The sequence below is a fragment of the Verruconis gallopava genome (assembly GCF_000836295.1).
Source record: "Verruconis gallopava strain CBS 43764 unplaced genomic scaffold supercont1.2, whole genome shotgun sequence".
Lineage (NCBI taxonomy): Eukaryota > Fungi > Ascomycota > Dothideomycetes > Venturiales > Sympoventuriaceae > Verruconis > Verruconis gallopava.
This window is the reverse complement of record NW_015622138.1, coordinates 767,905-795,806: the sequence shown is the minus strand read 5'-3', so window position 1 is coordinate 795,806 and position 27,902 is coordinate 767,905. Positions and strand designations below refer to the sequence as shown.

The 27,902-nt window shown below is 49.5% G+C and overlaps 11 protein-coding genes across 13 annotated transcripts; 4 read left to right on the top strand and 7 right to left on the bottom strand.

The window, feature by feature from the left end:
• The first annotated feature begins 20 nt into the window (after nucleotides 1-20).
• PV09_00782 (uncharacterized protein) lies at nucleotides 21-1,164 on the top strand. The gene is made up of 2 exons (XM_016353574.1): nucleotides 21-316; nucleotides 409-1,164. The coding sequence occupies exons 1-2, from the start codon at nucleotides 95-97 to the stop codon at nucleotides 742-744; spliced, it is 558 nt and encodes a 185-aa protein (XP_016218727.1). The 5' UTR covers nucleotides 21-94; the 3' UTR covers nucleotides 745-1,164.
• Nucleotides 1,065-2,997, bottom strand: PV09_00781 (uncharacterized protein). The gene has a single exon (XM_016353573.1). It carries the CDS (start codon nucleotides 2,887-2,889, stop codon nucleotides 1,144-1,146), a length of 1,746 nt encoding a protein of 581 aa, XP_016218726.1. The 5' UTR covers nucleotides 2,890-2,997; the 3' UTR covers nucleotides 1,065-1,143.
• A 201-nt stretch (nucleotides 2,998-3,198) lies between these two features.
• On the bottom strand, nucleotides 3,199-5,187 carry PV09_00780. Of its 2 annotated transcripts, XM_016353571.1 has the most exons (3): nucleotides 5,041-5,187; nucleotides 4,858-4,986; nucleotides 3,199-4,786 (listed from the first exon to the last, which is right to left on the bottom strand). In XM_016353571.1, exons 1-3 carry the CDS (start codon nucleotides 5,123-5,125, stop codon nucleotides 3,261-3,263), a joined length of 1,740 nt encoding a protein of 579 aa, XP_016218724.1. In that variant the 5' UTR covers nucleotides 5,126-5,187; the 3' UTR covers nucleotides 3,199-3,260. The 2 variants fall into 2 exon arrangements, with proteins under 2 accessions (XP_016218724.1, XP_016218725.1); XM_016353572.1 differs by having other exon boundaries at nucleotides 3,199-4,986.
• Nucleotides 5,188-5,673: 486 nt separating this feature from the next.
• PV09_00779 (uncharacterized protein) lies at nucleotides 5,674-7,426 on the bottom strand (the record flags this gene model as incomplete). Its single annotated transcript, XM_016353570.1, has 5 exons — nucleotides 7,217-7,426; nucleotides 6,215-7,165; nucleotides 6,074-6,152; nucleotides 5,881-6,001; nucleotides 5,674-5,813 (listed from the first exon to the last, which is right to left on the bottom strand). The coding sequence occupies exons 1-5, from the start codon at nucleotides 7,306-7,308 to the stop codon at nucleotides 5,674-5,676; spliced, it is 1,383 nt and encodes a 460-aa protein (XP_016218723.1). The 5' UTR covers nucleotides 7,309-7,426.
• Nucleotides 7,427-8,080: 654 nt separating this feature from the next.
• On the bottom strand, nucleotides 8,081-10,522 carry PV09_00778 (uncharacterized protein). Its single transcript, XM_016353569.1, has 3 exons — nucleotides 9,781-10,522; nucleotides 9,205-9,721; nucleotides 8,081-9,145 (listed from the first exon to the last, which is right to left on the bottom strand). Exons 1-3 carry the CDS (start codon nucleotides 10,231-10,233, stop codon nucleotides 8,721-8,723), a joined length of 1,395 nt encoding a protein of 464 aa, XP_016218722.1. The 5' UTR covers nucleotides 10,234-10,522; the 3' UTR covers nucleotides 8,081-8,720.
• Nucleotides 10,523-11,668: 1,146 nt separating this feature from the next.
• Nucleotides 11,669-13,285, bottom strand: PV09_00777 (uncharacterized protein; the record flags this gene model as incomplete). Its single annotated transcript, XM_016353568.1, has 2 exons — nucleotides 11,669-13,027; nucleotides 13,082-13,285. 2 exons carry the CDS (start codon nucleotides 13,283-13,285, stop codon nucleotides 11,669-11,671), a joined length of 1,563 nt encoding a protein of 520 aa, XP_016218721.1.
• A 1,920-nt stretch (nucleotides 13,286-15,205) lies between these two features.
• Nucleotides 15,206-18,462, top strand: PV09_00776. 2 transcript variants are annotated; one of them, XM_016353567.1, is made up of 4 exons: nucleotides 15,206-16,051; nucleotides 16,118-16,134; nucleotides 16,201-16,461; nucleotides 16,563-18,462. In XM_016353567.1, exons 1-4 carry the CDS (start codon nucleotides 15,697-15,699, stop codon nucleotides 17,808-17,810), a joined length of 1,881 nt encoding a protein of 626 aa, XP_016218720.1. In that variant the 5' UTR covers nucleotides 15,206-15,696; the 3' UTR covers nucleotides 17,811-18,462. The 2 variants fall into 2 exon arrangements, with proteins under 2 accessions (XP_016218720.1, XP_016218719.1); XM_016353566.1 differs by having other exon boundaries at nucleotides 15,206-16,134.
• Nucleotides 18,463-19,494: 1,032 nt separating this feature from the next.
• On the bottom strand, nucleotides 19,495-22,134 carry PV09_00775 (uncharacterized protein). Its single transcript, XM_016353565.1, has 2 exons — nucleotides 21,643-22,134; nucleotides 19,495-21,593 (listed from the first exon to the last, which is right to left on the bottom strand). The coding sequence occupies exons 1-2, from the start codon at nucleotides 22,075-22,077 to the stop codon at nucleotides 19,653-19,655; spliced, it is 2,376 nt and encodes a 791-aa protein (XP_016218718.1). The 5' UTR covers nucleotides 22,078-22,134; the 3' UTR covers nucleotides 19,495-19,652.
• A 142-nt stretch (nucleotides 22,135-22,276) lies between these two features.
• PV09_00774 (uncharacterized protein) lies at nucleotides 22,277-24,606 on the top strand. The gene is made up of 5 exons (XM_016353564.1): nucleotides 22,277-22,725; nucleotides 22,790-23,153; nucleotides 23,203-23,549; nucleotides 23,603-24,061; nucleotides 24,114-24,606. Exons 1-5 carry the CDS (start codon nucleotides 22,570-22,572, stop codon nucleotides 24,156-24,158), a joined length of 1,371 nt encoding a protein of 456 aa, XP_016218717.1. The 5' UTR covers nucleotides 22,277-22,569; the 3' UTR covers nucleotides 24,159-24,606.
• A 518-nt stretch (nucleotides 24,607-25,124) lies between these two features.
• PV09_00773 (uncharacterized protein) lies at nucleotides 25,125-26,320 on the top strand. Its single transcript, XM_016353563.1, has 4 exons — nucleotides 25,125-25,291; nucleotides 25,351-25,690; nucleotides 25,743-25,773; nucleotides 25,829-26,320. Exons 1-4 carry the CDS (start codon nucleotides 25,252-25,254, stop codon nucleotides 25,964-25,966), a joined length of 549 nt encoding a protein of 182 aa, XP_016218716.1. The 5' UTR covers nucleotides 25,125-25,251; the 3' UTR covers nucleotides 25,967-26,320.
• On the bottom strand, nucleotides 25,981-27,336 carry PV09_00772 (uncharacterized protein). Its single transcript, XM_016353562.1, has 4 exons — nucleotides 27,217-27,336; nucleotides 27,113-27,164; nucleotides 26,538-27,056; nucleotides 25,981-26,474 (listed from the first exon to the last, which is right to left on the bottom strand). Exons 1-4 carry the CDS (start codon nucleotides 27,259-27,261, stop codon nucleotides 26,203-26,205), a joined length of 888 nt encoding a protein of 295 aa, XP_016218715.1. The 5' UTR covers nucleotides 27,262-27,336; the 3' UTR covers nucleotides 25,981-26,202.
• Nucleotides 27,337-27,902: the final 566 nt, after the last annotated feature.

Below are 27,902 nucleotides of genomic sequence, written 5' to 3'. Positions count from 1 at the left end.
GGCTGACTTCAGTCGGCCATCAAGCTCGGACCTCTTCCAGCTTCTCGAAGCTGGTCGGGAGAGTCTGAAAGCGCGCAAACATCGTCTTATCAACATGGCATTGCCACGCATATTCTCAAGAGCCTTGCGCGAAGCGGCTCCGACCATATCGTCGCGTGCATTTCACGTAGCTAGAACAGTGCCTGCGAGGTCGAAATGGCACATTTCGCTCCCAAGACGGCTCCCCGGCGTTGCATCTCCAACCCAGCGTCGGTACAGCTCAGACCCGGCGCAACAGAAGGAGCTGCCTCCCAGCAAGACATATGACTTCTCCAAAGTACGCTCTCTTTTCCCGCTCTCCCCGCCCCCTCTCCCTCTCTTGGTTCGTGAGCGGCAGTGGGACGTCTGGACTGACCTAGAATCCCGCAGGTGAAAGACGTGGTCCTCTCCACGTCCGAGGACAAGCCCGTCCTAATCGACGTGCGGGAACCGCACGAGTTCGCCGCGGGCAGCATACCCGGGGCCATCAACATACCCGTGCAGTCGCAGCCCGACGCGCTTTTCCTGAGCCCCGACGCGTTCGAGGACAGGTTTGGCATTCCGAAGCCCCCACCCGAGCGCGAGGTCGTCTTTTACTGCAAGGCAGGCGTGAGAGGCAAGGCTGCGGCCCACTTTGCGAAACAGAACGGATACCAAGCCGTGGGCGAATACCCCGGGAGCTGGCTGGATTGGGTGAAGAATGGCGGGGAGCAGATCAAGCCTTGATTACGTATTGCAGTCCTCGATCGTAGTCGAACTATGTCAAGCAATATACACTCAATCTAGCCGTCTGTCGTTGATCATGGTGATGCAAGTGCAACGTGGAAGCCTGTCATGCAGTTTTATTCCCGACAGATTAAAACACCCTGTGTCCTGGGTACGTGGGGAACGACAGAATACGAAGGGTAGCTGCCGTCCTCCGTGTGAACAGTTACTTATGCTCCAGATAACATGAGGATTATGCGTCACGCAGGCAAATTTCGACTGTATAGTCTGAGGGATCAGTAAGAAGGACAGCGTGAGCTGATGGGAAATTTATACGAAAATTCGAGACGGGCAAGGCTATATTCTGTACATAGCTATATTCGTTTACATTCGCGCAAAAAATCCTCTTGAAGGATGGGTTCAGCCCCATCTCTTTGCTGCCCACAACGCCCAAGCAGCCGTCATCCCAGTCCTCGCAATGCTCAATAATGGCGTACTTGGAATCAACCAGCTCCCCATCATCGCTGGTCCTGCTATGCTTCTCGTATTCACGATGTTATTTATCTTTGCATTCCCACCTCCATCCTTGTGCTTCTCGCCACTCAAAATTCCAAATCTCAAGAAGACCTCTGAGCACGTAACAGCAATGCTGATTACAATCAAGACAATGATGATCCACGTGATGCTTGTCATCTTCTTATCTGCAATACTGTCGCTCAAAATCTCCGCAAGATCAAGGAAGACTTTGCAGCGCTCATTGAGAACCTGAATACGAGGCTTAATCTCCAGATATTCCCGAACGGCGGAGTATAGGGGATGAAGGGTTGGCTCAGAGTCCCAGAAAAAGTCAGGGGTATCAAGAATGTTAGATGAGAGATTGACGTCAACGCGAGACCCGAAGAGACGGCCGAGGATCTTAACAACTTCTTCGCGTTTCATGCCCAATCGTCCTGTAAGAGCGAGACGACGAGGTACATCGACAGCTTCCTGCATGGTGTCCTGCATGCGTTCTTCGAAGAAGCTGAGCTTCGTACTCTGTGCAATCGCATGGCTCATAGTGAGTTTGATCATGTGGTCACCGCTCTTGAGAGTGATCATGTCGTTGAAAATGCGAGGGCGTGCGACATCAGGATTGTACTCAAAATGGAATTCTTCCGTCTCGAATGAGTCTGGGGGCTGCGGCTTCGTCGCGAGCGGGACAGATGTTGAGAACGTCATGTCAGCGAGAATGTCCTTCTCCTGTCGCTCGGTGAAGTTCCAGAACACGACAACACCATAGCCGAATATATACATCTCGCCAAAGGACATTGCGTCAGGCGCTATCAGACGCGGAGGACTGAATGATCTTCGCCGCTTGTTGCCCGCGATTGCGTCTTGTGGGGATGGCGAATTAAGGTAATCGCGCTGGGGAGAAGGGCTGCCGCTTTCGTGTGTACGTAAGTTATACTCGTCCGTTTCGCCAAAGTAACCTTCACCGTATTCGTGCAGCTCATTCCGTTCAATCTCTTCATCCACTATGTGCTTGCCACCTGGGCTTTTGAGTGCGGGACTGCTGCGTACGCGGAAGCCGTTGTGACCTGGCAAAAGAGGTAGATGATAAACCACGTACAAACAGTCGTCGTACATCTTCGTTCGCGCATTGTGCTGCGATTTGAGGAACTCTGCTGCGGCTTTGAGCTTGAAGGCCGACGCTGTGCAATACGCTGTGACTCTCGCCAATCTCTCTGCTCTTTCGGACTTGGGTAACCGTTCCGCTTCGGATTTTCCCAGTGTTTTGACTTTCCGCAAGGCCAACTCGTCATCAGTTGGAGGGCCATCGGTTTCGTCAGCCTCAAAAGCTGCCTTCTCTTCGTCCACTTGTTCTGCCTCGGGCAAAAGCACCAGCTTCTCCGTGACTTTCGACGTGCGCGTTGGTACACTTGTAGGGACATGTAAGCCGGAGAGTTTGGGATCGAGCGGGTGTCGTCCGCTAGGCGTTCTCATGTGTCCTGGACGTGGGGCGGGCGAACGACTCTGCGCTGACGGTATGTCGCTGTGAAATTGAAGCACTCGGTCTACTGTAAAGAGTCCAGTGCCTTGTCTCTGGCCCGGCTGAGGTCGTTGCGTCTCGGGCCACTTCATCGAAGCTGGCGGACCTCGCTGCTTCTTCGTGTTCGCGGCGGCCATTTTCAGAGGTGGAGCTGCGGCGTCCGTTGAAAGTGCATGCGAGATGTTATTTTCCCCAATCGACTCTGATCATAATTGCAGTCGAATGTCCCAATGTTAAAACTCAACCGGTAATGAATTGCTATTTACAATTGAAGAGGTCCGCTCTGTACAACTGACATGGTCCAAGCTTCTCGATAACGCATGACGTCGTCTATCCTTGTAGAAAATTAACTCAATGTGAATCCAAACTGGATATATCAAGAAAACTGGTAGCATTCGACAAGATGCATATCGACTTGCTCCGAAAAGTAAGGAAGGTGTGTGCAATGGGAATGTACTTTCTTCGTACGTTCAAAATCCGATTCAGACGCTGATATTTACACAAAATACTACAGAACACTTCTCTCCTTTCGTGGGACTCCATCCTTGGCCATTGCGATGCCTGCAGCACGCCCACTGAATATACATCCTGTCAAGAACGTTCCCTCTAGAGCGTTGTAGCCATGCAATCCTCCGCCACCAAATCCAGCAACTTCACCCGCAGAATATAAACCGGGAAAGACACTTCCATCAGGCCGCATCACTTGGCTCTCCAGATTCGTCTGTATCCCCCCAAGTGTTTTCCTTGTTAGAATGTTCATCCGAACTGCGATCAAGGGCCGATGTTTTGGATCAAGGATTTTATGCAGTGGAGCACATCGTGATATTCGGTCTCCCCGAAATTTGAGAGCGTTCTGGATAACCATGATCTGCGCGTCTTTCGTAAACGGGTTGTCTATCTGGTCATCCCTGTCCTTAATTATCGCTTCCACGGACTCAGGATCAAGCTCGGGAGCATTGCCACGCCGCAGCTTATTCATTCCGGCAACAAGCTCTCCAACCGACTCCGCAACGACGAAGTCTACCCCATGCTCTTTGAATTTGCGAACGGGCTCTTGACCACTCAAGGTGCGCTTCAAAACCCCCCAAAGAGACTTGCTCGTCAAGTCTGGGTTCTGCTCGGAACCTGATAACATGAATTCTTTCATCATGATCGTCTCATTCAACACAAACCAGCTATAATCGCATCCCGTGCTCAAAATCTGCTTCAACGTCGCAAGCGTATCACAACCTGGGATAGCAGGTGGCGCCATACGCTCACCTCTTGCATTGAGCCAGATTGGCGATGGGCCCGGGATGATGCGTATACCATGACTTGGCCAGATCGGGTCCCAATTGATCATTCCTTCCGTGTAATGCCAACCGCGGTCCTTGTTCACGAGACAAGCTCCAGCGCTCTCTGCAACTTTAAGCATCCGGCCGTCAACATGAGCGGGTACCCCGTTCACGAAGAACTCGGGTACATAGCCACCAAGACGGGACGCAGGCCAATTTTCCTTTACGAGCGCCGGATTACCACCAATACCTCCTGTGGAGATGAGAATAGCGCGTCCGCGGAGCTCGAATGTACCGACTGGTTCACGGTTGGATGCTACGCCACGATCGCTATTGTCTTCCTGGAGCACAGTGCCTTTCACTCCAATCGCGCGTCCTGTATCATCCTTAAGAATCTCATCAACGCGATGCCGGAATTTGAATTCGACTAATCCCTTCTTCGCAGCCTCCTTGACCGGAATTTCAAACAGCTCCACAATCCGGGGGCCAGTACCCCAAGTGACATGAAAGCGAGGGACGGAATTCCCATGTCCGCTTGAACTGATGGCTCCTCGCTCAGCCCAGCCCACTGTCGGCAAGCATGACCATCCTAAACTATGCAAGTAGTCTTGCATTCCTTTGTGAGCAAATTCAACATAGGCATCTGCCCACCGCTTCGCCCAGAAATCTTGATCTTGTAACCGGTCGAACTGTGCACTGTTCATCCAATCACGTCGAGCCAGTTCGACGTTGTCCTTGACACCCATCCAATATTGCTGTTCTGCACAGTTACCAAACAGAGATTAGTTCTATCACAAGTCATCTTGTCATAGGGATGATGTGTAGACTCACGAGTCCCAACAAGGAAAATGCCACCAAGAGACCAGAAGGCTTGTCCGCCGAGATTCTTCTCATTTTCCTGATCGAGTATGACACATCGCTGTCCCGCTTTTGTGATCTCGTATGCAGCTGTCAGCCCAGCTTTATATGGTCAGTGATTCGAACTACTGATGTGTGGGACGTATAAAGGGATACCTAGTCCGCCACCGACAATGATCAACGGCTCCTCGGCTGCACCTGATCGAGCAGCTGCAGACATTGAAGATGTAGATGGAGCCATTGCACACTTCTTCTGCGGGGCAAGTTGAACGTTTTGCCCTTTTAACTACACAGCTAGCGACTATACACAAGAGGAGTGGCGAATCGCATCGGGTGACCTCAGGTTGTTTTCCAGGCTGCCGAGGCTGGCGAAGTCTGTAGCCACGGCAAATGGCCAATCACGTTTCCCGGTATCGTCGCTTGCTTGGATTGGCGCAGAAACACGTGCGATTTGAGCCTTAAACTCGTCAGCTGTGCCGCATTTGCGTTTTGCATTTTGAATTTCAGCGAAATTTAATTCAACAGCATTTTGAAACTCATCTGTACTCGAGCACAACGCTACGGCATGTGAAGAAACCCCGTAGGATCTGGAATGGAAGGAGAAATTGAGATGCAAGGCTCGACGAGAATGGAAATCAATGTCTATTGGATACGTGCGTAATGCAAGGTGCTTATAACCAACCCCGGCTAGCCATCTTAAATTATTTCCGTGCGGAAGCGGGGGATCTGCCCCATAGGAACATCACTCTGTTAAAACGGCCATGCATGTATTTTTATGAGCATGGGCCATTAAGCCTTGATCGTGTCGTAGCGACTCTTCTCGCGGATCTTTGGTCCGAAGCGGAACAGAACAAAGGGAATGGGTAACATGAGCAACGACAGGAAACCCAAGAGAGAGCTTGCCCATGGAATTGTCAAAGTCTTGTACACTGTTCACCATAAAGGATCAGCAAGGGAAACCAGGCAACGGATACCAGTCACAGTTATATCACGTACTCTGGACAGTGAACAATGGGAAAACAGCACTCATGCCGTATCTCAGAAGGCCATTGGCTGCCATCGCGCTAGCGCCGTTCAGTGGCCCGTACACATCGACGAGGTACAAAGCCGCTGAAATCTACCGAGCACAGTCAGCATCGGCTACATATACCCATATAGGAATCTGACGTGAATGAATGGGTAGACGTACAAATATGCTGGTGTTTCCCCACGCAAACGGTATCGTCGCGATTATGGGAACGATCCAGTGAACGGCGCGTCGAGATGTCCTGCGACGTTATATTAGCGCTTTAGGAACACCCAAGTTATGGAATTCAACCAACGTTCTCACCATGCGAACCAGAAGAGACCAATTGTGATGCCAAAGCTACCGAGCATGGCAGAATATAGACGGTGCTCAGGAGCTACAGCCGCCCTGCCTTCAGCGACTGCTTTTCTGAACTGCTTCTGGAACACTTTGATGTCGAGCATAATAGCGGTAGCGACGGCGAAGATGACACCGATTGCTACAGCCAGAAAAGCCAGGCCAACTTGAGAAACAGAGAAGCCGTATATGCCGCCAAAGACCATGGGAAAGGCTTCGAAAAAGGCAAACAGGATCGAGAAAGTGAAGGCATTGTATAAGCTCATAAAAGCCACGATCGGCTCCGTGAACAGCATGGTCAATGGCCGGAGCAATGTAACGGTTAGAAGGAACTTGACACCGACCAGTCCTTGAGGTAATGCCTGCTTTGGAGGTGCAATATTCAGTCTCTTGGCTCGCTTCTGCAGTATGATCTTCTTGTATGTCTCCTGCATGCCCAGGGAGGATGCATAGCACACAACTAGGATGAATAAGGTTACCCAATTTGTCCACCGCCACGTCTTGTACTGGGCGACGAAGCCACCCAAGAATGGACCTATTGAGGGTCCCAGAAAAGGAGACATCAGAAATGAACTGGTTGCCCTGGCTCTGATTCGCGGAGGAAACATGTCCGCGAGGGTGCCAGCGCCGACGGCAAGAACTGGACTTCCCGTAGCGCCGGCAAAGAACCTGCAGACCAGCAACGAGCCAAAAGACGATGAGAAACCAGCACCGAGCGTGAAAAGCGCGGATATGGGAAGCGAGATCCGGTACACAATATGGCGACCGAAAGTCTCTGAGAGCGGAGACGCAATCATTGGGCCTAGACCTAGGCCGATGACATACAGCGTCACGCCAAGTAGGGATGCAGTAGGAGAGACATCGAATCGCTCGGCAATTTCTTTGTACGCAGGAGTATAGACGGAGGATCCGAACGTTCTGCCGATTCGGTCAGTACATACGTCGTCTCAACAACTGGGCGGTACCTACATGGCAAAGCCAAATAGCGCGGGTGGGATTGTATGGTACACTCGTTTCCACATTGGCCAATTCTGCGGATTCTCAGCATCGTCGGGGCCCATCCAGTCTTGAGCCGTGACGACTCTTTTTGCTGAACTGGTGTCATCAAGTGGACTGGGCTACCTGCTTTCTTCGTTGCTCGTCGTCTGGATCTTGTCTGGCTCCGACAACGACGACTCGTCACTTGATGGCGACCCATGAGCCGAAGTCCACTGTTTCTCCAAATCCACACCGATGCCAAGAGGACTCTCAGAATCGGTCATTGGACGACTCGATTTGTACGCTTTTTCAGATGCCGCCATCCGTAAAGTGCTGGCACGGCCTGACCAGGACGTAAAGAAAGGGAAGGGCACCTCTGGAACAAGGGTGGAAGCGCAAGCGCGATAAGATGTCGGCAAAGCTGTTTTCACACCTTCGCACCTTTCAAATTCAATGGGGTCAGGCCGAAGCGTACGGCATATGTTTTTGTAGGATTTTGACGATGGCTCTGGAGATCATAGATCTCCTTTACCCGAAGAGCAGACGCCATTGTGGACGCCCTATCGGTACGTCAGTACGTCAGGTCACCGAGAAGCCGTTACTAAACACCAGATAGCCTTGTAGCCAAAGGCGACTAATGCATTCGGAGACCAAACTTTCCTGACGGCGACATAGTCTGCGAGCTGAAGAGAAATGAGGAGAACTTGTGATTACTGAACAGCCTTGTGGAAGCCGGCCAATACCAGAGCAGGATTGTTGGTCGGTCCTCAGTGTACGCGTGAGTCGTTCTCAAGACTGCAGGACGTCCATCGGCGAACTCTCGCTTGTGGATTATTTTTGTAAACCTTAGTCAACATGGCTATCAAATGAATATACGTGCCAGTGAAGTACGGCAAATGGAATGAGGACTAGCAGAATAGCGAAAATCGACATCCCGCTTCACTTGTCTATCTCGGACGGATATTAGACCACAGTATATTTGCTACGCGACACTCGTCGCAGAGGAAAGATTATCTCATCCTGAATCTTTTTCGACAAAATTGTATCCCCATCACCTTCATTTCGTGATGCCAAGTCCGCGTGTGACACCTCCAAGTACTTAGTAGCCACAGCCTCATCTGCCACGGGCTAGGATTTGCAGGCTACAGAAACAAAAACGCCCAGGACGGGATGGCCATCATCTCGGACACACTCAAACCCCAGATCTTTGCTTGAGTTTGACATGAGCACTAAGAGTGTGCCTTGTTTTCGTCATTACTAACCCAGCTCCCCGAATGCCGAGGCCGAAGACAAAAAGAACCCGTTCGGTTGAATCGAAGACATCTTAGCCCGACTTGGCGGGTATAGTCATGGGCTGAATCATGAGCAGGCGATTTTGAGAGTGGTGATGCTTTCCAAACTTTCCCTGCTCGCTGCAAAATATTGCAAAATAAAACTCGTGATCCAGACTCCCATTGCAAGATTGCACGTTAAGCTGGCGCGTTCTCGCTATGCTTCAGCCAGGAAGGGTAGGCATGACCAGGTCAGCTACGAACGTCTCAAAGGGCGTCCCCCGACTCTTGCGCCGGACCTTGCCGAGTTTGTCCTTGATGGTAATGTATTGCTGCGGTTCAAAGCTTACGGATGCCCAGGCCTTGAAGAGTCTTCGCCAGTAGCATGCCTGTGCCGCCGGCGTCAGGTACCTGTCACGGAAGACGGCAGCGCTCCGTTTGGCAATCTCGTGCGCTTGGTCTTCATTTCTGAGGTACTGAAGCATCTTTTCGTTCATGTCGGAGAAATCGCGTTCGACCTGAACAATGTTCTGGTCAGGACCCGACTCGACCATAAGATGGGTGTGGGGCTCAATCCAGTTGGGTTTGTGAACGACCGAAACGGATTCACAATTGAGGAGATACTTTCCTCGTCCAGAGTAGGTGTGACCTGCAGCTGGTTAGTAAGATTCCACCGGTGCAAACGAACAAGGCTTCTCTAAGGCCGACCTTCTGTGTGAACAAGAAACTGGTAGTTGCAATGATCTGTAATGGTTAGAGATCGTTTGAACGATCCATCGTCCATCGTCGTCATGTTAATCCATTCAACAGCATGGATGTCACTCCAGCTACGACCCTTCGAGACCCTGACCAAATCCTCTCTTAGCTTGTTCGTGCCGACCGCTCCTCGCCAGACTGCCTTTTTCAGTTTGTCTTCCCACGGCACCTCATTCTCACGAACATCAGTCCTAAATTGCGAATAGTCACCGATTACGTCGAGAGGCCAACTCCAATAGCCGAAATCAGGCATGACCCATTTGTCGTTCTCATCCTTCCACCGCGTAAGCACCCAAATGGGCCATTTTGCGTCGGGGTCTCCAGGCCAGTCCCCCAAAGACATGGAGAACTCAATGTTGGGTAGCGGACCAGAATAAGCGATGATGGCTCGGTGGATTTCGTGGAGGAGTGAGAGTGCTCGAGGCAGGTCGTAGCCATGCTCCGAAAATCTGTGCTCGATGATGTAGAGCTAGACGCGCGAAACTCAGCCCAGAGTCGTGACCTAAGCTTGCGCCAATCCATACGTACCTTGCGATCATAGATCATAAGCCGCATGATCTCTCCACCCTCTCGCCAAGAAATATCCATTTGAGACTCTTCGATCTTCGGCAGGTTCTGCTCCTTCCGCCATGTCACAGCCCGGTCGATTTCGCGATAGTAGTCAGGGAACGCGGCGGCACATTGCTCGTCGCTGAGCCCAAAATTTCTGCCGTCTCGTTCGACATTGAACTCCCAATCACCAAGGGGATAGCCTAAACTTGGTCCCTGTCGCGCACCGCTTTGTTCGCTTGTTGCAGGTCGCAGGATACTTAAGGGATTGTAGTCAAGATGGGGTATATCTGGGAGGAACGAGGCAACTTTGCCATTGCTGGAGCTTAGAACGGCAAGCGTTGTGATGAAGAGTACAATTACAAGGCAGACGGCTGCAAAACGAATTAACTTTCGGTGGTTCGGCTTTGAAAGCCGGATGATGGCCGCCATAGGGTTGAGTTATGGAGACGGTTCCACGGTTACAGCCTAAGCATAGTTCTCTGAGTCTGGCGTTGTTGTTCTGGAAAGCGGTATGGTTTGGCTACACGGCGGCATAAGAAGCGGTCATCGAAGAGTCACAGGAGGGTGTAGAAAAAGGAAAACTCGCGTTTGAAGGTGAAGAGGCAGCGAGATCAGGGATGGGTTACCCAAAAAAAAATATGGAGACGCTGTCACAAATTAGGTTAATTACGGACAGAACAGAAGGGTCAAAGCCACAACACACACGCACGCAGAAAAGAGAGAGCGAGAGTGAAGGAGACGAGAGAAAGAAAGAAAGAGATTCGCGCTAACGATCGGGAAGGCGCTTTGAGAGTGAAAATGTCCATTCAACGTGTGTTCGTCGGCGGGGATCCACGTTCCCCTTTGCGAGAGGTCCCTATCCACCCGGACGAGTTGGGAGGTCCACGGAGCCAGCTCAATGTCTCTCGCGTGGTTGCGTAAGCCGCTCTTGCGAAGTCTGGACGCAGAACCTCCGCAGTGACATGTAGGATTTCGCTGCAAACGTGAGGGCCCGCGCCGCTGCCGACGGACGGGCTCACGAAAAACGCGCACGTCGAACTGTGCACGTCCAAGTCCAGTCGCAACGCAGCAGCATGCTAGCGTGCCGTCGGTCGACAGATTATTCCTCCATTCACGGCGCGCCGGTTTCCAGCAGCTCTGAGCCACCACGTGTAGGGTGTAGTGCAGGTCGAAAATCGCGCTAAGAGCTGTGCGGCAAACTCTAATCTCAGCGCATGGAGTGGTGCCGTTGACGTGCTGCGTTCGGGCGGGACGATGGAACGTCATACGGTGTCGCCAAGGGATGTCGACGTGCACGGATGGCCGGCGGGGCAAGCGAACATCCTTTCCCAACGAGTCGTCCCCGTGAGGCGGAACATATGCTGCTTGACGCGGACGCTAGGTGATGCCAGAGAACTCGGGTCAAGGCGAGTGCGGTCTCAAAGAGATGAAAGGAGATGCAGCAGGGAGTCTCGCCCAGCACAGAGCCAAGCTTTGGTGCACGAAGCCGCCAAGGCTTCTGTCATCAGATGCTCTCTAAGCCATGACGAGAGCGTCTGGAAATTCCAGGACCCGCGAACTCTCTCGCGCCGGGGCTAGATCTGTTGCCTCACACCTTTCGCGCCCGTCGATTGCCCTTCCGCTCTACGCCCGCTCGGTTCGATGTATACATGTCTTCGCTTCGGTTGCCACCTTGCAAAGCCGTGCCCTGCTCAGCCTGCAGCCACATCTGGATCGACGCAGCGCTGTGAAAATCTTGGCGTTTCCCCTGATCGCAACGCTACGTCACTACGGTTGCAAACCGTATCGTGGTAGCAAGAATCTCAACTAAACACAGCTCCCCAATGTGATCTGGCCGGCGCCACTTCCGTTGGCCGACCCTGCACTATTGTAATGATTTTCCGGGTGATCGACCGCGAGCCCTGGACAACCGTCGGAACAACCCCTTGGGCGTAGACGGCGGAGCAGAGGTCAACAACAGTCGCTCCTGAAGCCGCGAATTCTCTCGCTGAAGAGCCTGCACCTGCCGCAGCGCGTCTTGTAGCCGCCATGTCTCTTGCTCGATTCGCTCGAGCCGCTTCAGCCTCGCCTCGAGCTCGCGTTCCTTCGCACGTGCCAGAAGTGACGCGGACTTGGGCGGTGGTGTCGGTGGGTCGTGCGGGAATTGCTCGTCACCGTGGAATGGCATGCGGTAGCTGCACGGCGAAAGAGACGGACAGAAACGAGCAGACTGCCTCGGGACCTCCGGACTGGGAGGCAGTCGGTCTTCACTGCTCTGGCTAGTTGCCTGGATAGAACTTCGCCCTCTCCCGTCATCAGGAACAAGCTGCGACAATCCAGTTGTCACATAGCATGCACTATCGCCACCGTCTATGGCTTTAACATCGGTCTTTCTCAGACTGTCATTGTCGAGCAGTACGAAAGATGACTTCGGTCTTCGGTCAGGTCGTCTTGACAGCCTGCTGGATGCGTTATCAGACTTTGATCGCTGGTGACCCGACTCTGCTCGAAGCTCGGGCTTTTGCGTCCCAATCTCCTGCAAGTCACTAGCAATATGCCCCTTTGTATCGCCTTCGAAAGTTGCAAATCTCGCTCTTTCCACAAAAGCCGAGCTTCCGCGATCGCTTGCATGTGAAGTCTGTTCTTCGGACAGTGTGTCTCGAAGTTGTAGTTCATGCGCCGAAACCTTCATCAAAAGGGCAGGAATAGACAGGGCGCTTACATCTTCCAGGCGCCCGAACAGTGTGCTCATAGTTGACGCGTCCAAATTCAGTCCCTTTTCATATTTCTGAATACTGTCCCTTTCTTCTTGTGTGGTGTTCTCCAGGTTCCAAGATGGTAAGAGCGGGTTTGCCTTGAGAACCTGGTACTTGCGGTGGTTTATCGACGCCTCGATAGTGCGCACGATGACCGGGTGCAAGAGGTGGAACCAAACGGCCCGTAGAAAATTACGAAAATCGCGAACGGTACATGCGGCGTGAGCGTACGACGAGCCACCACGCCGGTGGAGCACGGTGTCCATGGTGATGAAATCGGACACAAATCTTAACTGAAGGTCCGAATATAAGGTTCGCGTCTTGCAGGCAAGGAAATAATAAAGGTCTTCGAACTCCAACGAGCCGAGCATCCGCGTCTCAATATCTTCAGCTAAACTTTCGTCGTGAGCTGCAGCTTCTTCTATTTCTAGCCGTCGATTGTCAAAGGCTGTGATCAGTTGGCGAAGATTGACGAGCTGATTCGCGTACTGCAAAGAAATCGTTAAACAAATTGCGACAAGCTCGTGGAAGCCTAAACGTACCTGATGCTTCCAAAGGTCCGTGAAGCGTTCGTGACGCTCCATCTGTACGGCATACCCACGAAAAAGCTCTCTGATGGACTTTGGGTCCGACGTAATTGTGGGCGGTGGGCTCGCAAGAAAGCGGTCGAAGCCGAATGTGGTATGTAGTCCAGCGAGATCAGGTAGAGCTCGCTGAACGGCTGGTGACCTGAGTGCTTGGTCCATATCTATAAGACTGCGTATGGAGTCTCGAGAGCCGTGCGTATTGGACAGGAAGAAAACCTGGAGCATTCAATGGGCTGAGAAGGCTAGGAAAATGTCCTCCTTCTACGAATGGTATATGCCTGTGGAACCTTCTGCTTCTTTTTCTGTAATAGTAGCTATTGTATTATCCTCTTCGTTCTTAGATGTGGTTTCATTTTAAGGCTTATGAGTCCAGCAAGCATCCGACCATAAAAGCATCGGCTGAAGTTGAATGGTAACCTGGGCAACTGAGGTCCTGGGTAACGAAAGATCACCGACACATATTCCTCTTGTCTCCTCAGACCGTTCAAAACTCTAGTTCGCATTACATCCTGTTTGTCAATAAAAATAGCATCAAAACACTGAATTCTACTTGTGCATCGTCTGACAATGCATAGTTCAAAAGTGTTCTGAGAATGGCAATTGTACAAATTCTGATGTTGAAGATATAGGTAAATATGTCGTAACAATCTGTCACATACGGTCATAGAATGAGGAAAACTAGAGTCCCCGTCCGCTCACTCCTATATAAGCCTCATATCGGCCCATTAGTACTATGGTGGGTGACCACATGGGAATCCGGCGCTGCTGTATGTTTTCTTTTTTTGTTTTTTTTCTCTTTTTGCCCTTGTGGAAGTATTATATCTCTCGAATGGCGAGGCCGAAGTCGGAAGGGTTGACTTTTTGGAACTGTATCCACCTCCGTCTTTTATACAGGGTAGCATTGACGGCTAATCATGCTACTGTTCCCAAAGTTGAAAATAACTAAGATCATTCGGATATTTAGCTTTACATATAACGTTCTGGCGTTTCGATTGAAACCATTTGATGCACCAAGCTCCTTAGCAATGATGCTTACGGCCATTTTCCACGACTTGGTTCTCAAAGAATTGAAAATGTCTGAAAGTTGACAACGCAGGTCGCATTATACTTATTTAATAGTTGGTCAACTCGAAACTATGCAATGTTCTGGATTCCAAGACCAATGGTGAGATTCATGTGGATTGTAGGGTACGCTCATGTCTTGTGCGGTATGAGAGGCTATCTGAGGGCAGTTAGTTGATGCTAACCACTAGGGCTACTCATTAACCTAACTGATGATTTCAGAATTGAGCAAGACATCAACACACAGATAGTTACTAGAAGGCGCCTAGACGATTTGATCGCTCTAGCACTTCTCCTTGCGGCAAAGGCTCGAGCAGATCATTTCGCGCGACTCGGGAATTCGGACTTGTCGGCCTGAGTTAATCGGACTTCCTCTTTGTCATCAAGACCGCATGCTACATAGGTTTGGCTGTTTTGAGAACTTAGTCACATCCAAGGTTAACAGAGAGCGAACAAAAACTTCCTCGCTGCAAGTCCGGCTGAACGAGCAAGAAGTCCAAAATTTGCCTTGGCCAAAACTACTGTTCTTCAGAGGCGTGTGTACCATGATCTTTCACCGTATTGTCAACCATCACTAGCGGCCCAAAAATACGTAGAATGATCTCGGGATACCCGCCTAGTAGGCTGCTGGGCAGGACTAGGTCAAGCAGGTTGGATGCAACCAGGTCGAATCCGGGTGCTCAGTAAGCAATTAGAAAGCTGCATAGTTAGGATGGGGCCAATCAACGTCGATGTGTTTGAACTCTTTACGCGAAGATTAGGCCTGGTCTGGACCCCAAAAGAGCGATTTCGAGCTCACATTGACGGACAAAGTGTTGCGATCAAATTGTAAGAGGTTCCTGAAACATGCCGTTGGAGCTAAATCTTCCGAAAGTAAGTCTACATCACAGGAACATTCACCCGCTTCCGCCACCGCTTGTTCCTGGTTTCTAGCACGATGGGTTCTTGAAGCAGCGCCTTTGTAAGCCGCTGAAAGTCTTACGTGCAAATCAGCAGATGTTGGGCATCCCTTGTCCGCGCATATCCGGCATGAGTGGACTGCCGTCTGATCTGCCTCCATGCTTTACCACATTCGGAAGAGGACATGCGGCGCCAGCCGTGACACATTCTATCATCGTCATTATCCACAACCGCCCCAGGTTCGTCTAACACCACTCGTCCAGTCCAGCACAATTCCTTAGCATCCTGCCGGAAACCTACCATTTCGACGAATGTGTTCAAAGCGCGTCTTTTCCTTGATTCTTTTCTAAACCGCCTAATTCGGTCGGCAGCTTTTTTGTCAAGGAAAAAGGCACTAGAATAATCAGCAATTCTAACGGAACGATCATTTTGCTAAGCACAATGCTCTGGAGGGGACTTCTGGCTTGAAATCTGGAGCGTCTTTTGGCCATTCGATAACACATCGCGAGAGATAGCCTGGCGGCTTCGAAACAAAGATCAAAAACCTGTCGACTCCGATATCAAGCTGACCACCGCATGGCGAAAGCGAAACTACTTTTAACGGTTGAATGGCGTCTGGTTCGAAGTCAGACAGCCATTGCGAGACAGTTCCTACGAGGACTTCGATAGCCCCACCGAGGCTACCTCTACCCCCAAGATTTCAATCTTCTCAAGTCGATACTTCTGATGCGCGACCATGGAGCAGCTCGGATTCCGTTCATGCATCCCCGCATCCCTCAGGAGCATTCCCTTACGCAGGAGAAATTCGTGAGAATCGCTCGCCGGCATCACGCCATTCACAGCTCCCACCACTCGACACTTCGCAGCTTTTCCACCGCTCGATCCCCTCCAACCAATTACCTGCCATGATTCTAGACCCCCATTCAAGCAAAAGGCGACGTATTGGTGAACCCGAGGAACTTGGTCAGCCAAATTCGGTATCGCGTTCAGATTCTATTGCTGATTCATCACGCTTGCGCACGCATCCAGGTCGTCAGCCCGAAGATGTATGTAATCGGTAACAAATCGCCACTTGAGAGACTAGTTAAAACGTGCTAATGCTATCTCTACAGCACCAAGGCTTTCACCCGCAATTCACACGCTATCGCCTTGACACTCTAGATCATGCAAGAGCAACTGGTCAGAAGAGGACTACATGGGATTCGCATGCAAATCGAGCTTCCGGTAATGTCGTTTGCTGTTCACCTGGCTGCCCAGGCTCAACCTGTTCTCGATTGAGATCGATAGTTCAGGATCTAGTCACAGAGATTTGTGCTCGTGATCCCCTTGTCTCTGGGGGAACTTCGTCATCTGATGTTTTACCTCCAAAACCTGTAAGCTATAGTCCGTTGTTGCATATTAAGCCACTTTCGTTCGATTCTTGATTTCTGCAGCCAAAGAAACATATTCTTGTGGTATTAACGTCTTGCGACAGATATTACCTGAGGCGACCGAGATTGATACTGGTGATGCCCTTGAATGGGCATTGCAACGACTACGGTGGAACAACGCGTCCTTGAAGAACTTGCTGAATCTAGAGCGTGTTCAAGCATCGGACCTACAAAACTCGTCTTTTCGCTACACGTCTTCGATCCACTCGCCGCTAGATCGAATGAAGCGGGACCATGAGACGGCCCATAACAATATCGAGTCATCCTCTCCACAATCCTCCCAACAATTTTCCTCACAGCCAGAGCCATCTTCTCAAAACTCTGTGCTCGGGCAGCACGACTCTTGGCGGGCCCTCGAACCTATGGACCCTCCAGGTCAACCGCCGTCTAGGCATTATCGGTCGACATCTTTCTCTAATGCACTTCCAATGCCTTCACCAACTCATTCGGCCCACACAGCACGAATGCTGCCATCTCCATCATCTATGAACCTGTCCATTCCACCAAACCTTCCCCGAATTTCTTCTCCGACTCCTGGCGGAGTCAGCGCAGCACATCTAGCACACCTCCAAGATCTCCAACACCAAGTTTCGGTTAAGCAGCTAGCTCTTCAAACTTTGCAGCGTGAATATGATTCTCTTTTGCAGAAATTGGAAAGGCAAAGTATCAAATCGCAAGCCCTGGAGAAAAAATTCGAAGTCTCTGATGCCGAGATCAACGCATTGACTGACGAGAAAGAACGACTTGCTAGCCAAGTGCTCGCCCTCGAAGCCCAAGTCGAAGAGCTGCAAGTAGCTCGGGATGAGGCGAGAAAGATGGGGGCGGACAGTGCTGCGCAGTACATGAGGATAGTAGAGATGGCTAATCAACTTCAAGGCAAAGGCGTGGAAGACCGGAAACAATGGGAGAATGAGCGGGGCTTGCTGCTGAAACGAATTGCAGAACTTGAGGGAAACGGAGGTCCCATTTCTCCCTCTTTGCGCTCTGGCGGTGGTCAACATAGCCAGACTCCGGGGGAAAATGCGTCTAATCCGAGGCAGCACTTATCTGAGACGACCGTCACTACCAAGCCACTTTCGACTGAATCACCCTCTCCGCAATCCAAAGAAATCTTGTCTATGCAAAAGGAAATCATAAAATTGAAGAATCGCATAGTGGCCCTCCAGAGTGCTCTGAAAGAAGCATTAGAGGAGAGCAAAGCGGTTAAAGCGGCAGCATTGACTTTGGCTACAGCAGGCCAAAGACTCGAGGCTACGGCGTCATCGGTATTAGGCGACATGTCCAAAAGCTAAGCGCCATGTTATTTTTCAATTTCATTGCCACTGCAAGGAGGTTTTCCGCCGAAGATAAGTTTTGAGGCTTTACGGGCCATGTCCAGAACATGCCTGGGATTTATTTGTGACCATCGGACAAGGATTCTGCATACATCCCTTACGACTCATCTATCGACAAGCGGGAAGATTTTTTTTTCTTCCTCGCGAAATTATGCGGATTTCTTCTTTAAACCTCTATCGTCCTTTATCGGAGCCGCTTCATAGTGATGACGGAAGAGTGGCTGGAAATTGTATGACGGAAAAGTCAGGTTATTGCGATACTATATTTCTACGCTTGTAATACCTTCGCCTAGATATCGTTAAGATTTTTACGAGCTTATTAAACAGTATTCCGGTCTGTCCGTCATCCTTGTACGCTTATGTGCGCCACGCTGACGAAAACATCGCTACCGACTCTGTCGCTGCCCGATTTCGTGCTCGCTCTGTTTGTTTATCAAAACCAGCCGCTTGATGTCTCAGAATTAGGCTATGAACTGGATGCCTCTCAAATTTTTCAATCAGTATCAGCGGATATGATTTACTGTTTCTAATGATTGCTACTTTACCTTGAACTATAATTTTGATATCAAAGGTGTGATTTGCTTACGCACATTTGAATCCTTGCGTCAGTAACTTGGATGCAACGCAGATCAGTTAAGACGCCCAGAATAAGGGTCTGCCATATTCAGTAATCGTTGGTAATTCTTATTTGGTTAGACTATTCTCTTAGGAACTTCTGGCCGATCTCACCGCATACTCGCTCGTCTTTTACCTGATGTTGGAGATGCTTCACTTTGAATATACGTCGCTACGCAACCGATTTGACTCCTCGAAAGGGATCTTTCTCATTTCAAGGGTTCCTCAATCGTGGATTTAGTACCAAATCCGCTGCTCACGCATCCGAATCTCAACCTGCAAGCCCACAGCTTAAAGCCAATGCCACAAATATAACGAGCTTAGATTTTCTTGCGGTACAAAGCATTTGGAAACTGATAAGGTACAATACACGCGGACTGCTCTTCTAGAATTATTCTGCTCGCCTTGTTTGAACAAGGAATCGATTCGGCAACCAATCCACAAGGCTTCTAGAATATGTTGAGGTGGATCCGTAGAGATCATGTGCGTATTGCGATTCCTATCAGAGATCCTGGTAGCGATTCGGCTTAGAATAATCACATTGACCAACTTAAGCGTATCAATCTGGGCGCGGGAAAGAGACGAGTGGGTTGGAAAGTAGGCTTCGCAAATTACAATGCCCAGATTGATTCAATCTACTTTAAAAGCTCTGAACCAAAATCAAGAACGTAAGACTCACAATGGTGCTTCGGCGGCACGCTAGCTTCTCCAAGGTTCTCAGACAATCTCTTTCTCGTGATCAATTACTGTTATCTCGTTCCGGAAGAATCCTTCTCTAGACCTCTAAAAGCCGCGTAGAGGACCGTTAAAACGCATGATGTCAAATTTCACTTTGATGATGACGTTTGTCAGCTTCCGCCAAAAGGTTGGGTGACTATATCGACATTTGTTTGATTCAGCAAGATCATAAATTCACGTGCTCTCGAAACTGTAGGTTCGCTGGGCGTGACTCGCGCAGCAGCGTAATAACCCTTACGTTTCGTCGACAGAAGTTGATACCGAAATTGCGCCAAAACGGCAAAGACCTCGTTCATCAAAATAATGGGACAGCTTCTTGCCGACAAAGTTTCTTCACATCATTAAACTACTCAGAGAAGAAGTGCTAACTTCGCATCGCGTGCAGCACGGAAAAGTTACTTATGCATCATGATCGTGGTCGTCGAGTCTTGGACTTCCTCAGCGTGGTTACTGGATGTCCATACTATCACCACTGCTTTCGCTCCCGAACATCATCATCAAGCCTTCTCCTTCTTCGGGACTCAACCACTCATCAAGCATTTCATGAGCCCGCTCCATACTTGATTCTTCGATACCCCTTTCATACCATATCCGCTCTGCGAATGCCAGCCTTGTCAATGCTAAGAGGTGTATATGCATGCCTCCTGGGATGACGCTTAGCTTCTGTCTGATGTCAACGTTTACTTTGGTCTGTACCGCCCCAGTGGAGGAGCAGAGAAGGTAAAGTATTGTTACAGCGGAATTGATACTGCGTATTAAGGAAGAATGGTCGGAACTTTGTGTGTAGAGATAAAGAGAGTTGATGCTCGCATGGAGGAACTTGAAGAGGCGTCCTATTGCATGGCGATGTGTCGCAATTAGAAGGGCGCCATGTTCCTTGCTCACCAAAGCGACGAGCACAGCAATGACCCTCTCGCGCATCTCAAACAAAGCGGTTGAAGTAATGTCGCTACGATCCTGTTCAAATTTCTCACCAAGAAGTACCGTAAGTCGATCAAGTGTGTCGATTTCACGTCTATCCTGACGTTCTCTCTCGCCATCAGATATTGCACCGAATGTGTCTTGTAAGGCTGATGTTCGGAGTAATTCTAACATTAGACCAATCTGTCCAATAGGTTGTGCTTTCATGAGAAGCATCAAGACGAAATCGAACTTCATATGCTGCCAAAACAATGTAATTGCATCTTTGTTGGGAGTTGCGGCCTCAGCCAGGGTATTCAGTAGCTCGAGACAGGCAAAGACGTCGATGTACTTTTGTGCGGCTTCTTCTTTTTGTTCAACCTCACCGTTGCTTTCAGAGAGTCCAATACCCGCACCAGGTGCAGCTTGGGCATGAGTAATGCGAGTGGCCTGGGCTCGGAGAGACTGAGACTTATTAAGTGAAGCTCGTGCAAGAGGTATAGCCACGAGATCTGAGGTTGCTATTGCCAAGGGGACAATTCGAGAAACATATTTTTGAGCGAATGAAGAGCGTTCGAGCTCGAAGACTCTCTGAATGCTGGAGATCAGGCTCGAAATAGGTGGGTAGTATGATTCGGTCAAGCTTTGCTCCCACAGCGCGCAAAGGGCATTGCAGATGGTGTCGGCAATTGTTAAATTGCTGTCACCAAAATCAGCAAGGGGCCGCGTAACTAGCTGCTCGAAAAAAATAGTGCTTAGTTTCCGATCGGGACTTGACGGAAAGTTGAACCGAGTCAGTGCTTCAAGAATATTGTCTTCTCCATCTTCACTAACAGTGTGCTGTAGAAGCCTCTGTAAAAATCGCAGCTTGTTTTGCTCTCTTGCGAGCTTCTGTAAGATTTCTGCAGTCACTTTGAAGTCAGCCCGAGATTGGAGCGGAATTGGTTGGCCTTTCGGCTCGCTCAATGGCAATTGTGGTAGGGGAATCGGGCTTTGGTTATCATTTCCCGTACGCTTTCTTTTTGCGCCAGCTTTTGGTGTTGTAGGCTTCGAGCGGTCTTTCGGTTTGGATGGCGAGACCATGACAAGATCGCTGTCGTCAAAACCATCTCGATATGGAAGCACCTTAGATTTTTTGGGCGTCACTGTTGGGCTAGAACCTTGACCGGACTTGGAGGAATCAGCAATAATTGGCCTCTGCATGCGTTGGAACTTCCGATTCTTATCTGTTTCGAGGGCCAAATCATGCTCCAAAAAACGATTGTGCGTTGTAAGCTTTTCCCTATCACTTTTGACTCGATCAAGCTCGGCTTTGTGTTTCGCACGTTCTTCTGCATGCAACTGCTTAATGCTAGCGATCTTCTGCTCATAGTCCTTCGCCGCCTTCTCTGCCTTTTGACGCAGTATAGAAGCTTCGCCAGCTTTCAACTGCGCTGTTGATCTTGCCTCCTCAATTTGTCTCTGGAGATCCAATCGATCATTTTCGAGCTATACGACATCAGTACAACAATCAATACGCCGAGGAGCAAGAAAATACCTGAACTATGCGTGCCTGCAGCTCAGCAAGAGCTGACTGATTCGCCGGAGGACCTTGATGGGAATGTAGACTTGTTTCCAGGGTTGATGGACGAGGGACATTCGGTAACGATTCGACTAGCGCCTGCTTCGGATCAAACCGCGGTCGTATAGCGTACGGATCTTGGTCGAGATCAATGACTTCCTCGTCATCGTAGTTATAATCTTGCTCGCGATAGGAGGGCCGCAAATTTGCAGTTGATTGAGCCGATTGTTGATGCTCTGAATGCCACTTATTCTCATCCGGGGGCAGCTTTGTCTTATGATACGCGGATTGGTGGTGCTCTGTCTGTGCGAATTGCGTTGCCTGCCTCTCGAGCTGTAACAGGGTAGTAGGAGGTAGTTGTTCGAAGACGTCGTCGGAACCGAATTCGTCATCTTCGTCGGTGTCTGCCATGCCATTGACGAAGCAGTGTGGCCATGTATGCCGTCTTGACTTGCTTGCACTGCGGGGCCCAGCGCGTTGGTGAGGAAAACGAAAGACGCGAACGGGGTGGTGCAAGAGGGATGCGTGGTCACGTGATTTACGGACCCGCTTGCGCGGGTGAACTAAGGCCGGTTGACGTAGGGTATTTTTGTTAGGCCACCGCTTCCAACACCACAGAGGCTAAGCAACATTTCCAACCTTCGTTGCGCTCGCGGAACAGTTTGCTCTTGCTCTATCCGCCTCCTTCACTCCCTGGCCTTTGCTGAAAGTCTCTGGTACAGGCCTCCTGAAAGCATAAAACTGGACTGCGCTCAATCCTTGGTGCCTTCAGCCCTATCCCCTTGTCCTCTGCCGCGTTGTCCGGCAGCTCCACCACTGACTGCCGTGAAATCCATTATCCTGTCTGCGAATCGGCTCTGCCTACTACCTTACCCTCTTCCCCGTTTTACATCTGGAGCAAGCATGGCAAAAGCACAGCGCGATGTCAAATTTCGACATCGCAACAGTGGCTCCCAACCGCGGCCAAGAAGGCCAAGCCAAAGTGTGAGCGACATCAGCGAAGGCGCGTCATCGGAGCCCGGTAGCCCCACGCGCAATGGCGTTATTGTCGAGGAGAAAGTACGTACAGAAACACGCTTGACAAGATACTCCAGAGCTGCTTTACTAATACTACAGAGGATAGCCTCAGGAAGTATCGGATTTTGAAAAGAAGAAGCAGACCTTCATAACACGAACAATATGGACCTTTATAATGATTGGGGGCTTTTTTCTTGCACTGTTTTCCGGTCATATCTATGTCATCATGGTTGTTACTACTGCACAGGTCATTTCATTTAAAGAGGTGGTTTCGATTATCAACGTACCAAGCAGGTCGAGGAGCTTGCGCTTCACCAAATCGCTAAACTGGTACTTCCTGGGCACTGCCATGTACTACCTGTATGGCGAAAGTGTGATCTACTACTTCAAGCATGTTCTTCTTGTGGATCGCATTCTTCTACCATTTGCAACTCACCATCGTTTCATAAGCTTCATGCTCTACATCTTCGGTACGTCACGTAGGTACTCTTTTCACATATCCTTTTCTGACCGTACTAGGCTTTATATTCTTCGTAGGTTCTCTACAGAAGGGCCACTACAAGTTCCAGTTTACGATGTTTGCATGGACACATATGGCGCTGTTTCTACTGGTTGTTCAAGCACATTTCATCATGAACAACATCTTTGAAGGATTAATATGGTTCTTCATTCCCGTGGCTTTAGTCATAACCAACGACATCTTCGCGTACATTTGCGGCATTACATTTGGACGAACCCAGCTCATTAAACTCTCGCCAAAGAAGACAGTAGAAGGTTTTGTCGGCGCGTGGATCTTTACCATCTTGTTTGGTTATGGGTTGACAAACGTACTGATGAGGTACAAGTACTTCATCTGTCCTGTTAATGTGAGTAGTCCATACGAATATATATTTAATCAAATGCTGAAAATGACGGACAGGACCTCGGCGCTAATTTCTGGACTGGTCTTGAATGCGAACCGAATCCGGTTTTCCTTCCTCGTCCATATGTACTTCCCTTTATCCCGCCCTCATGGACCAGCATTCCATCCACAATCACCATAGCCCCCATCCAATTCCATATCCTGATCCTCGCAACATTCGCGTCCCTAATTGCGCCGTTTGGTGGCTTCTTCGCCTCCGGTATTAAGCGAACATTCAAGATCAAGGATTTTGGTGATTCCATTCCTGGACATGGCGGAATGACAGACCGTATGGACTGCCAATTCATCATGGGAACTCTAGCATACATGTATTATCAAGGTTTCATTGCCACACACAAGGCTAGCGTTGGTGCTGTTTTAGAAATGGCTATTACAGGCCTCACTGTGGACGAGCAGATTGAGGTTGTAAAGAGCTTGAGCAAGTATCTCGTTAATCAGGGCGTTGTTCATGAAGGAGTGAGTGATTACCTACGCCCTTTATGCAATCAGTATGCTCACTTTTTACCAGGTGCTTGAGTACTTGAACGGCCAGTTTAAAGTGCAATCCAGATAACTGATGCCACGTCTTTAGCATTATCTAGAGCTGCTACGATCTTATATAGCTCATTGCATTTCCAGTGACCTTCGTAGAAGCATTGCTGTAACCTTCAATATTACAGAGGGTTCGCTGTACGATACATTCTTCAACAGGACGATGCTTCATCATATACGGTCTGGGATAATCTTCGGTGGATGTAATTATACCCATTCAAATTTCTTTGACTTCGTCAATTGTGAAAGATGACTCGAGGTCTCGCTTACACTACATAATGCTCTGAAGATGATACAAATCTCTATAAGCTCCGAATGCTGACATGAGGTTGAGTGATGATTATCTTTGTCTCGCGATTCAGCTTTGTTGAATCTTATCTGTTACCTTCAGCTCTTAGCATGCCATGTCTTACAACAATAATACTTCCCAACAGCCTTTCGTTCTTGCTGATTCTTCATTTTTCACATGCTGTCACTCACAAATGGCGAGCATATAGTCAAAATCGGCCAAAGAGCTTCACAATTCCTCTAATACCCAGTTTTTATATGGCCTGGGCTCGACTTCAAAGCTCATTGTGCCTCCGAGTATCGTCCTCCATGTCGGCTATTCTTCCATTCTAATTTCACAAGTCCATTCAATCTCAAACACGAAGACACAATCTCCCTTTACTAACCCAAGTATATGTTCAGGCTCATCTCGATTTTGCCGAACAAGTCACGTACAATAATTGTTTCAATGACGAGCATGATATATGATTGCAAGGCTGACTTCGAGGCTGAGATTACCGATGTCGGCCGAACTTGAAGCCCTTTTTCGTCCACAGAAGAGTACGAATCATCACAATAGGTTGATGCGAATTGTAGTCCACACATAAAGCCTCCCCTAAATGGACTCTAGGTCCAAAGAAAGCTCGGTTTTTTTAGAAAAAAATTGATAGAAATTTTTGCATACAAAGGGATATATCCACCTTCCAAGTTGGGCGTTGTCGTCAGAAGGGCGTAGCACACTTTAGTACAGGCTTTTTCTTTGTTGTAGTTGAATCGCAAACTTTCATTCGACCACCCGCACGTCATTCTTGTTACAACAGTACTGTATAGAAACAGGACGCGTCAGGATGTCTTCAGAACCAACTATTAGACTCGCTAGACGAGAAGGTTCGATTTCTTCAAGCTCGACTTCCAGCCTCCTCCGTAGATTGACTGATCGGTGACAGACGTCCCGGAGATTCTGGCAATGATCAAAGAGCTGGCAGCCTTTGAGAAAGCAGAGGACTCTGTACAAGCTACCGAAGAATCTCTGGCGGAGACACTCTGCTTTGACACGTCATCAGATGGCGTGTTTCCGACGAAAGCAACGGGGTACGCAAAGACTTTTATCTTGACCGCTCCAGAGGGCGAGGTTGCAGGCATGGCCCTGTGGTTCCACAATTACTCAACGTGGACATCCAAACCAGGAATTTACCTTGAGGATCTATTCGTGAGGCCGAAATTTCGCAGAAGAGGGTACGCGACTCTTCTCCTGCGAGAGCTGGCGAAGGAAGTCACACGGATCAAGTACGGCCGAAAGTCCCTTTCGAGTGACCTCCAGGCTAACGGCATCTTGCAGTGGTGGAAGACTGGAGTGGTGGTGTTTAAAGGTGAATCCTCCGGCCACCTGCGTTCGACAAGTGTACTAATTTGCTTGACACAAAGTGGAACCAGCGAGCACTAAATTTTTATGAAGGTATTGGAGCTAAGCAAATGGATGAATGGATTCCACTTCGCGTTGATGGTGAGAATCTTCCAAAGCTTGCTGCAATGGAAGTAAAAGTTAAGGCGGGATCACTATAACGCCCTTGCGTGGTCAGCAGAGCCTAAACAATGGCCTAGTAAAGTTTTATCTTTATTGCTTTTGGTGAGGACCGCATGTTGAGGGCCTGGAAGGATCTTAGAATACACCTTCTTGAGTCTACAATCAAAACAAAGCCCAGTAGATGATGAAAGCCAGCAAAAAACAGCACTCCGAATATTTTGCAAACGATCGATTCAAATATGGTATCTAAAGCAGCTCTAGCTCATACACGTCCTTAGAAGCCGAATAGCAGTCTCGCAGACTGGCCCTCAGCGGACGCATCACCACCTGCAGGAGTTCCCGACCTTCCATCTTTCTTTGCTGGACTTCCATGTGCAAAGAACAGAATCTTGATCGCAATTGCAAGTCCCGCGTGCAAAGCGACGACAATGACAAGAAGAATCTTAGACGTTCTGACGTCAGTTGCGCTGAGGATCGGGTACAGGTTGCGGAAGAGGAAAGTTGCTGAGATTCCAAACCCGATTCCAACGAATATAAAATTCAATACTGCGGGTCATGATTAGTAAGAGATGTTCTTCGTTTCAGTACATGAAAGGAGGGAATTCGTACTTGATATGGGACTCCAGGAAATCAAAGACACAGGAATCCAGATCAGGTTTGCATATCCGTATAGAGCCCAGCACTCCATCAGGTTCGCGCTTTCACTTCCGAACCACTTGAGCGTAGCCCACAAGCCGACAGGTATGATAGCCGTATAGCCATATATCAGGCCGGCCGCGCCACTCAGTAGACTGAAGTCATAGCTATAATGATCTTGTCCTGTACTCGCAAGCTTCCAGCTTATCGTGCCTGTCATGAAGAGGATGAACACGACAGTTGTGGCTATCCAAAAGGGCCCGTACAGATCAGGGTTTCCCTCAAGCACGTCGAGGAAATTGGAGCGCGGATACAGCGCGGCCCAGCATCTTTTCAGCACTTCGTTTGTGTCAACGTCAAAGAATTGCGCGTAGAAGGATATCGACCACAGGAACTTTTTGGAGGACCCGGTGGAACCGCGAGCGTTAGAATTGCTCCGGAAGGCCGAATTGTCTGGAGGGATCTTGTTGCGCGAGTTTGTATCTTCAAAGTCTGCATAGTCCTGTTAGAGAACATGGCAACAAAGTCACCCACTGTTTAGAGCCTACTCGACGAATGGAACTCAAGGTCTTCCTGGAGATCAGTGTGGCCTAAATCACCCTTTGCGATGGTCAGCATTCGTTATTGCCGGGCTAGGAGGCTGTTCACGAACCTCGGCGTCCACGTCGACAACAACATCGTATCCTCTATTCGACATCTTGGGGAGAACCTATCAAGGAAGGTTTCTTATGTGTCCGAAGTTGAGTCGTGCGCCCGCTGGCGTCGGGTTCATGCCAGATTCCGCTTGGACCATGCCAGGCCCCGTGAAACTTCCTAATTCGGGGTGGAGACCAGCTCTGCTAGCTCAAGTGAAGCCTCGACACCTTTCTTGTGTTTTATTGACCCAACAAGCAAAGACCGCAGGGCTATTGGAATCGATCATATTCAGCTTTTCTCTGATTTGTTTAGAGAGAAATCCTGCGCGATTAGCATCGCCTAGATTCGGGGCAAAGTCTCTACTGCGGTCATGCCTCTCAAGGCGAAACCAGGCCGTCATTCCAGTCATGCCCTACAACTTCTTGCTACCTCCCTACCTCTATGTCTGATACTCATCTTACACTTTGTCGCCCACAACAGTGTTCCGTTAGCCGCATATATGGGTTTCAGTGTCCTCTCGTTCTTGTTGTATGGCTTCGATAAGTACCGTGCTGTAAGCAGTGGCATCCGGCTTCGAGAGGCCATTCTCCACCTGGTTGACGTTTTAGGCGGTTGGCCTGGAGGATTACTTGCGCAACGATATTTTCGTCACAAGACGCGGAAAGCGTCCTTTCAGGCTGTGTTTTGGACGACCGTATTGCT

Coding starts and splice junctions, on each gene's coding strand:
- PV09_00782 (XM_016353574.1), top strand. CDS start 95: ATGGCATTGCCACGCATATTCTCAAGAGCCTTGCGCGAAGCGGCTCCG. Junction 317..408: donor AGACATATGACTTCTCCAAA/GTACGCTCTCTT, acceptor AGAATCCCGCAG/GTGAAAGACGTGGTCCTCTC.
- PV09_00781 (XM_016353573.1), bottom strand. CDS start 2,889: ATGGCCGCCGCGAACACGAAGAAGCAGCGAGGTCCGCCAGCTTCGATG.
- PV09_00780 (XM_016353571.1), bottom strand. CDS start 5,125: ATGGCTCCATCTACATCTTCAATGTCTGCAGCTGCTCGATCAGGTGCA. Junction 4,987..5,040: donor CATTGTCGGTGGCGGACTAG/GTATCCCTTTAT, acceptor GACCATATAAAG/CTGGGCTGACAGCTGCATAC. Junction 4,787..4,857: donor CATTTTCCTTGTTGGGACTC/GTGAGTCTACAC, acceptor GTAACTGTGCAG/AACAGCAATATTGGATGGGT.
- PV09_00778 (XM_016353569.1), bottom strand. CDS start 10,233: ATGGCGGCCATCATCCGGCTTTCAAAGCCGAACCACCGAAAGTTAATT. Junction 9,722..9,780: donor TTATGATCTATGATCGCAAG/GTACGTATGGAT, acceptor TCGCGCGTCTAG/CTCTACATCATCGAGCACAG. Junction 9,146..9,204: donor GTTTCTTGTTCACACAGAAG/GTCGGCCTTAGA, acceptor AACCAGCTGCAG/GTCACACCTACTCTGGACGA.
- PV09_00776 (XM_016353566.1), top strand. CDS start 15,697: ATGGCGTCTGGTTCGAAGTCAGACAGCCATTGCGAGACAGTTCCTACG. Junction 16,135..16,200: donor CAGGTCGTCAGCCCGAAGAT/GTATGTAATCGG, acceptor CTATCTCTACAG/CACCAAGGCTTTCACCCGCA. Junction 16,462..16,562: donor ATGTTTTACCTCCAAAACCT/GTAAGCTATAGT, acceptor GTCTTGCGACAG/ATATTACCTGAGGCGACCGA.
- PV09_00775 (XM_016353565.1), bottom strand. CDS start 22,077: ATGGCAGACACCGACGAAGATGACGAATTCGGTTCCGACGACGTCTTC. Junction 21,594..21,642: donor TGCAGGCACGCATAGTTCAG/GTATTTTCTTGC, acceptor GATGTCGTATAG/CTCGAAAATGATCGATTGGA.
- PV09_00774 (XM_016353564.1), top strand. CDS start 22,570: ATGGCAAAAGCACAGCGCGATGTCAAATTTCGACATCGCAACAGTGGC. Junction 22,726..22,789: donor GCGTTATTGTCGAGGAGAAA/GTACGTACAGAA, acceptor TACAGAGGATAG/CCTCAGGAAGTATCGGATTT. Junction 23,154..23,202: donor CTTCATGCTCTACATCTTCG/GTACGTCACGTA, acceptor TGACCGTACTAG/GCTTTATATTCTTCGTAGGT.
- PV09_00773 (XM_016353563.1), top strand. CDS start 25,252: ATGTCTTCAGAACCAACTATTAGACTCGCTAGACGAGAAG. Junction 25,292..25,350: donor TAGACTCGCTAGACGAGAAG/GTTCGATTTCTT, acceptor GATCGGTGACAG/ACGTCCCGGAGATTCTGGCA. Junction 25,691..25,742: donor AAGGAAGTCACACGGATCAA/GTACGGCCGAAA, acceptor GGCATCTTGCAG/TGGTGGAAGACTGGAGTGGT.
- PV09_00772 (XM_016353562.1), bottom strand. CDS start 27,261: ATGTCGAATAGAGGATACGATGTTGTTGTCGACGTGGACGCCGAG. Junction 27,165..27,216: donor TTGTCGACGTGGACGCCGAG/GTTCGTGAACAG, acceptor ACCATCGCAAAG/GGTGATTTAGGCCACACTGA. Junction 27,057..27,112: donor CCTTGAGTTCCATTCGTCGA/GTAGGCTCTAAA, acceptor AGGACTATGCAG/ACTTTGAAGATACAAACTCG.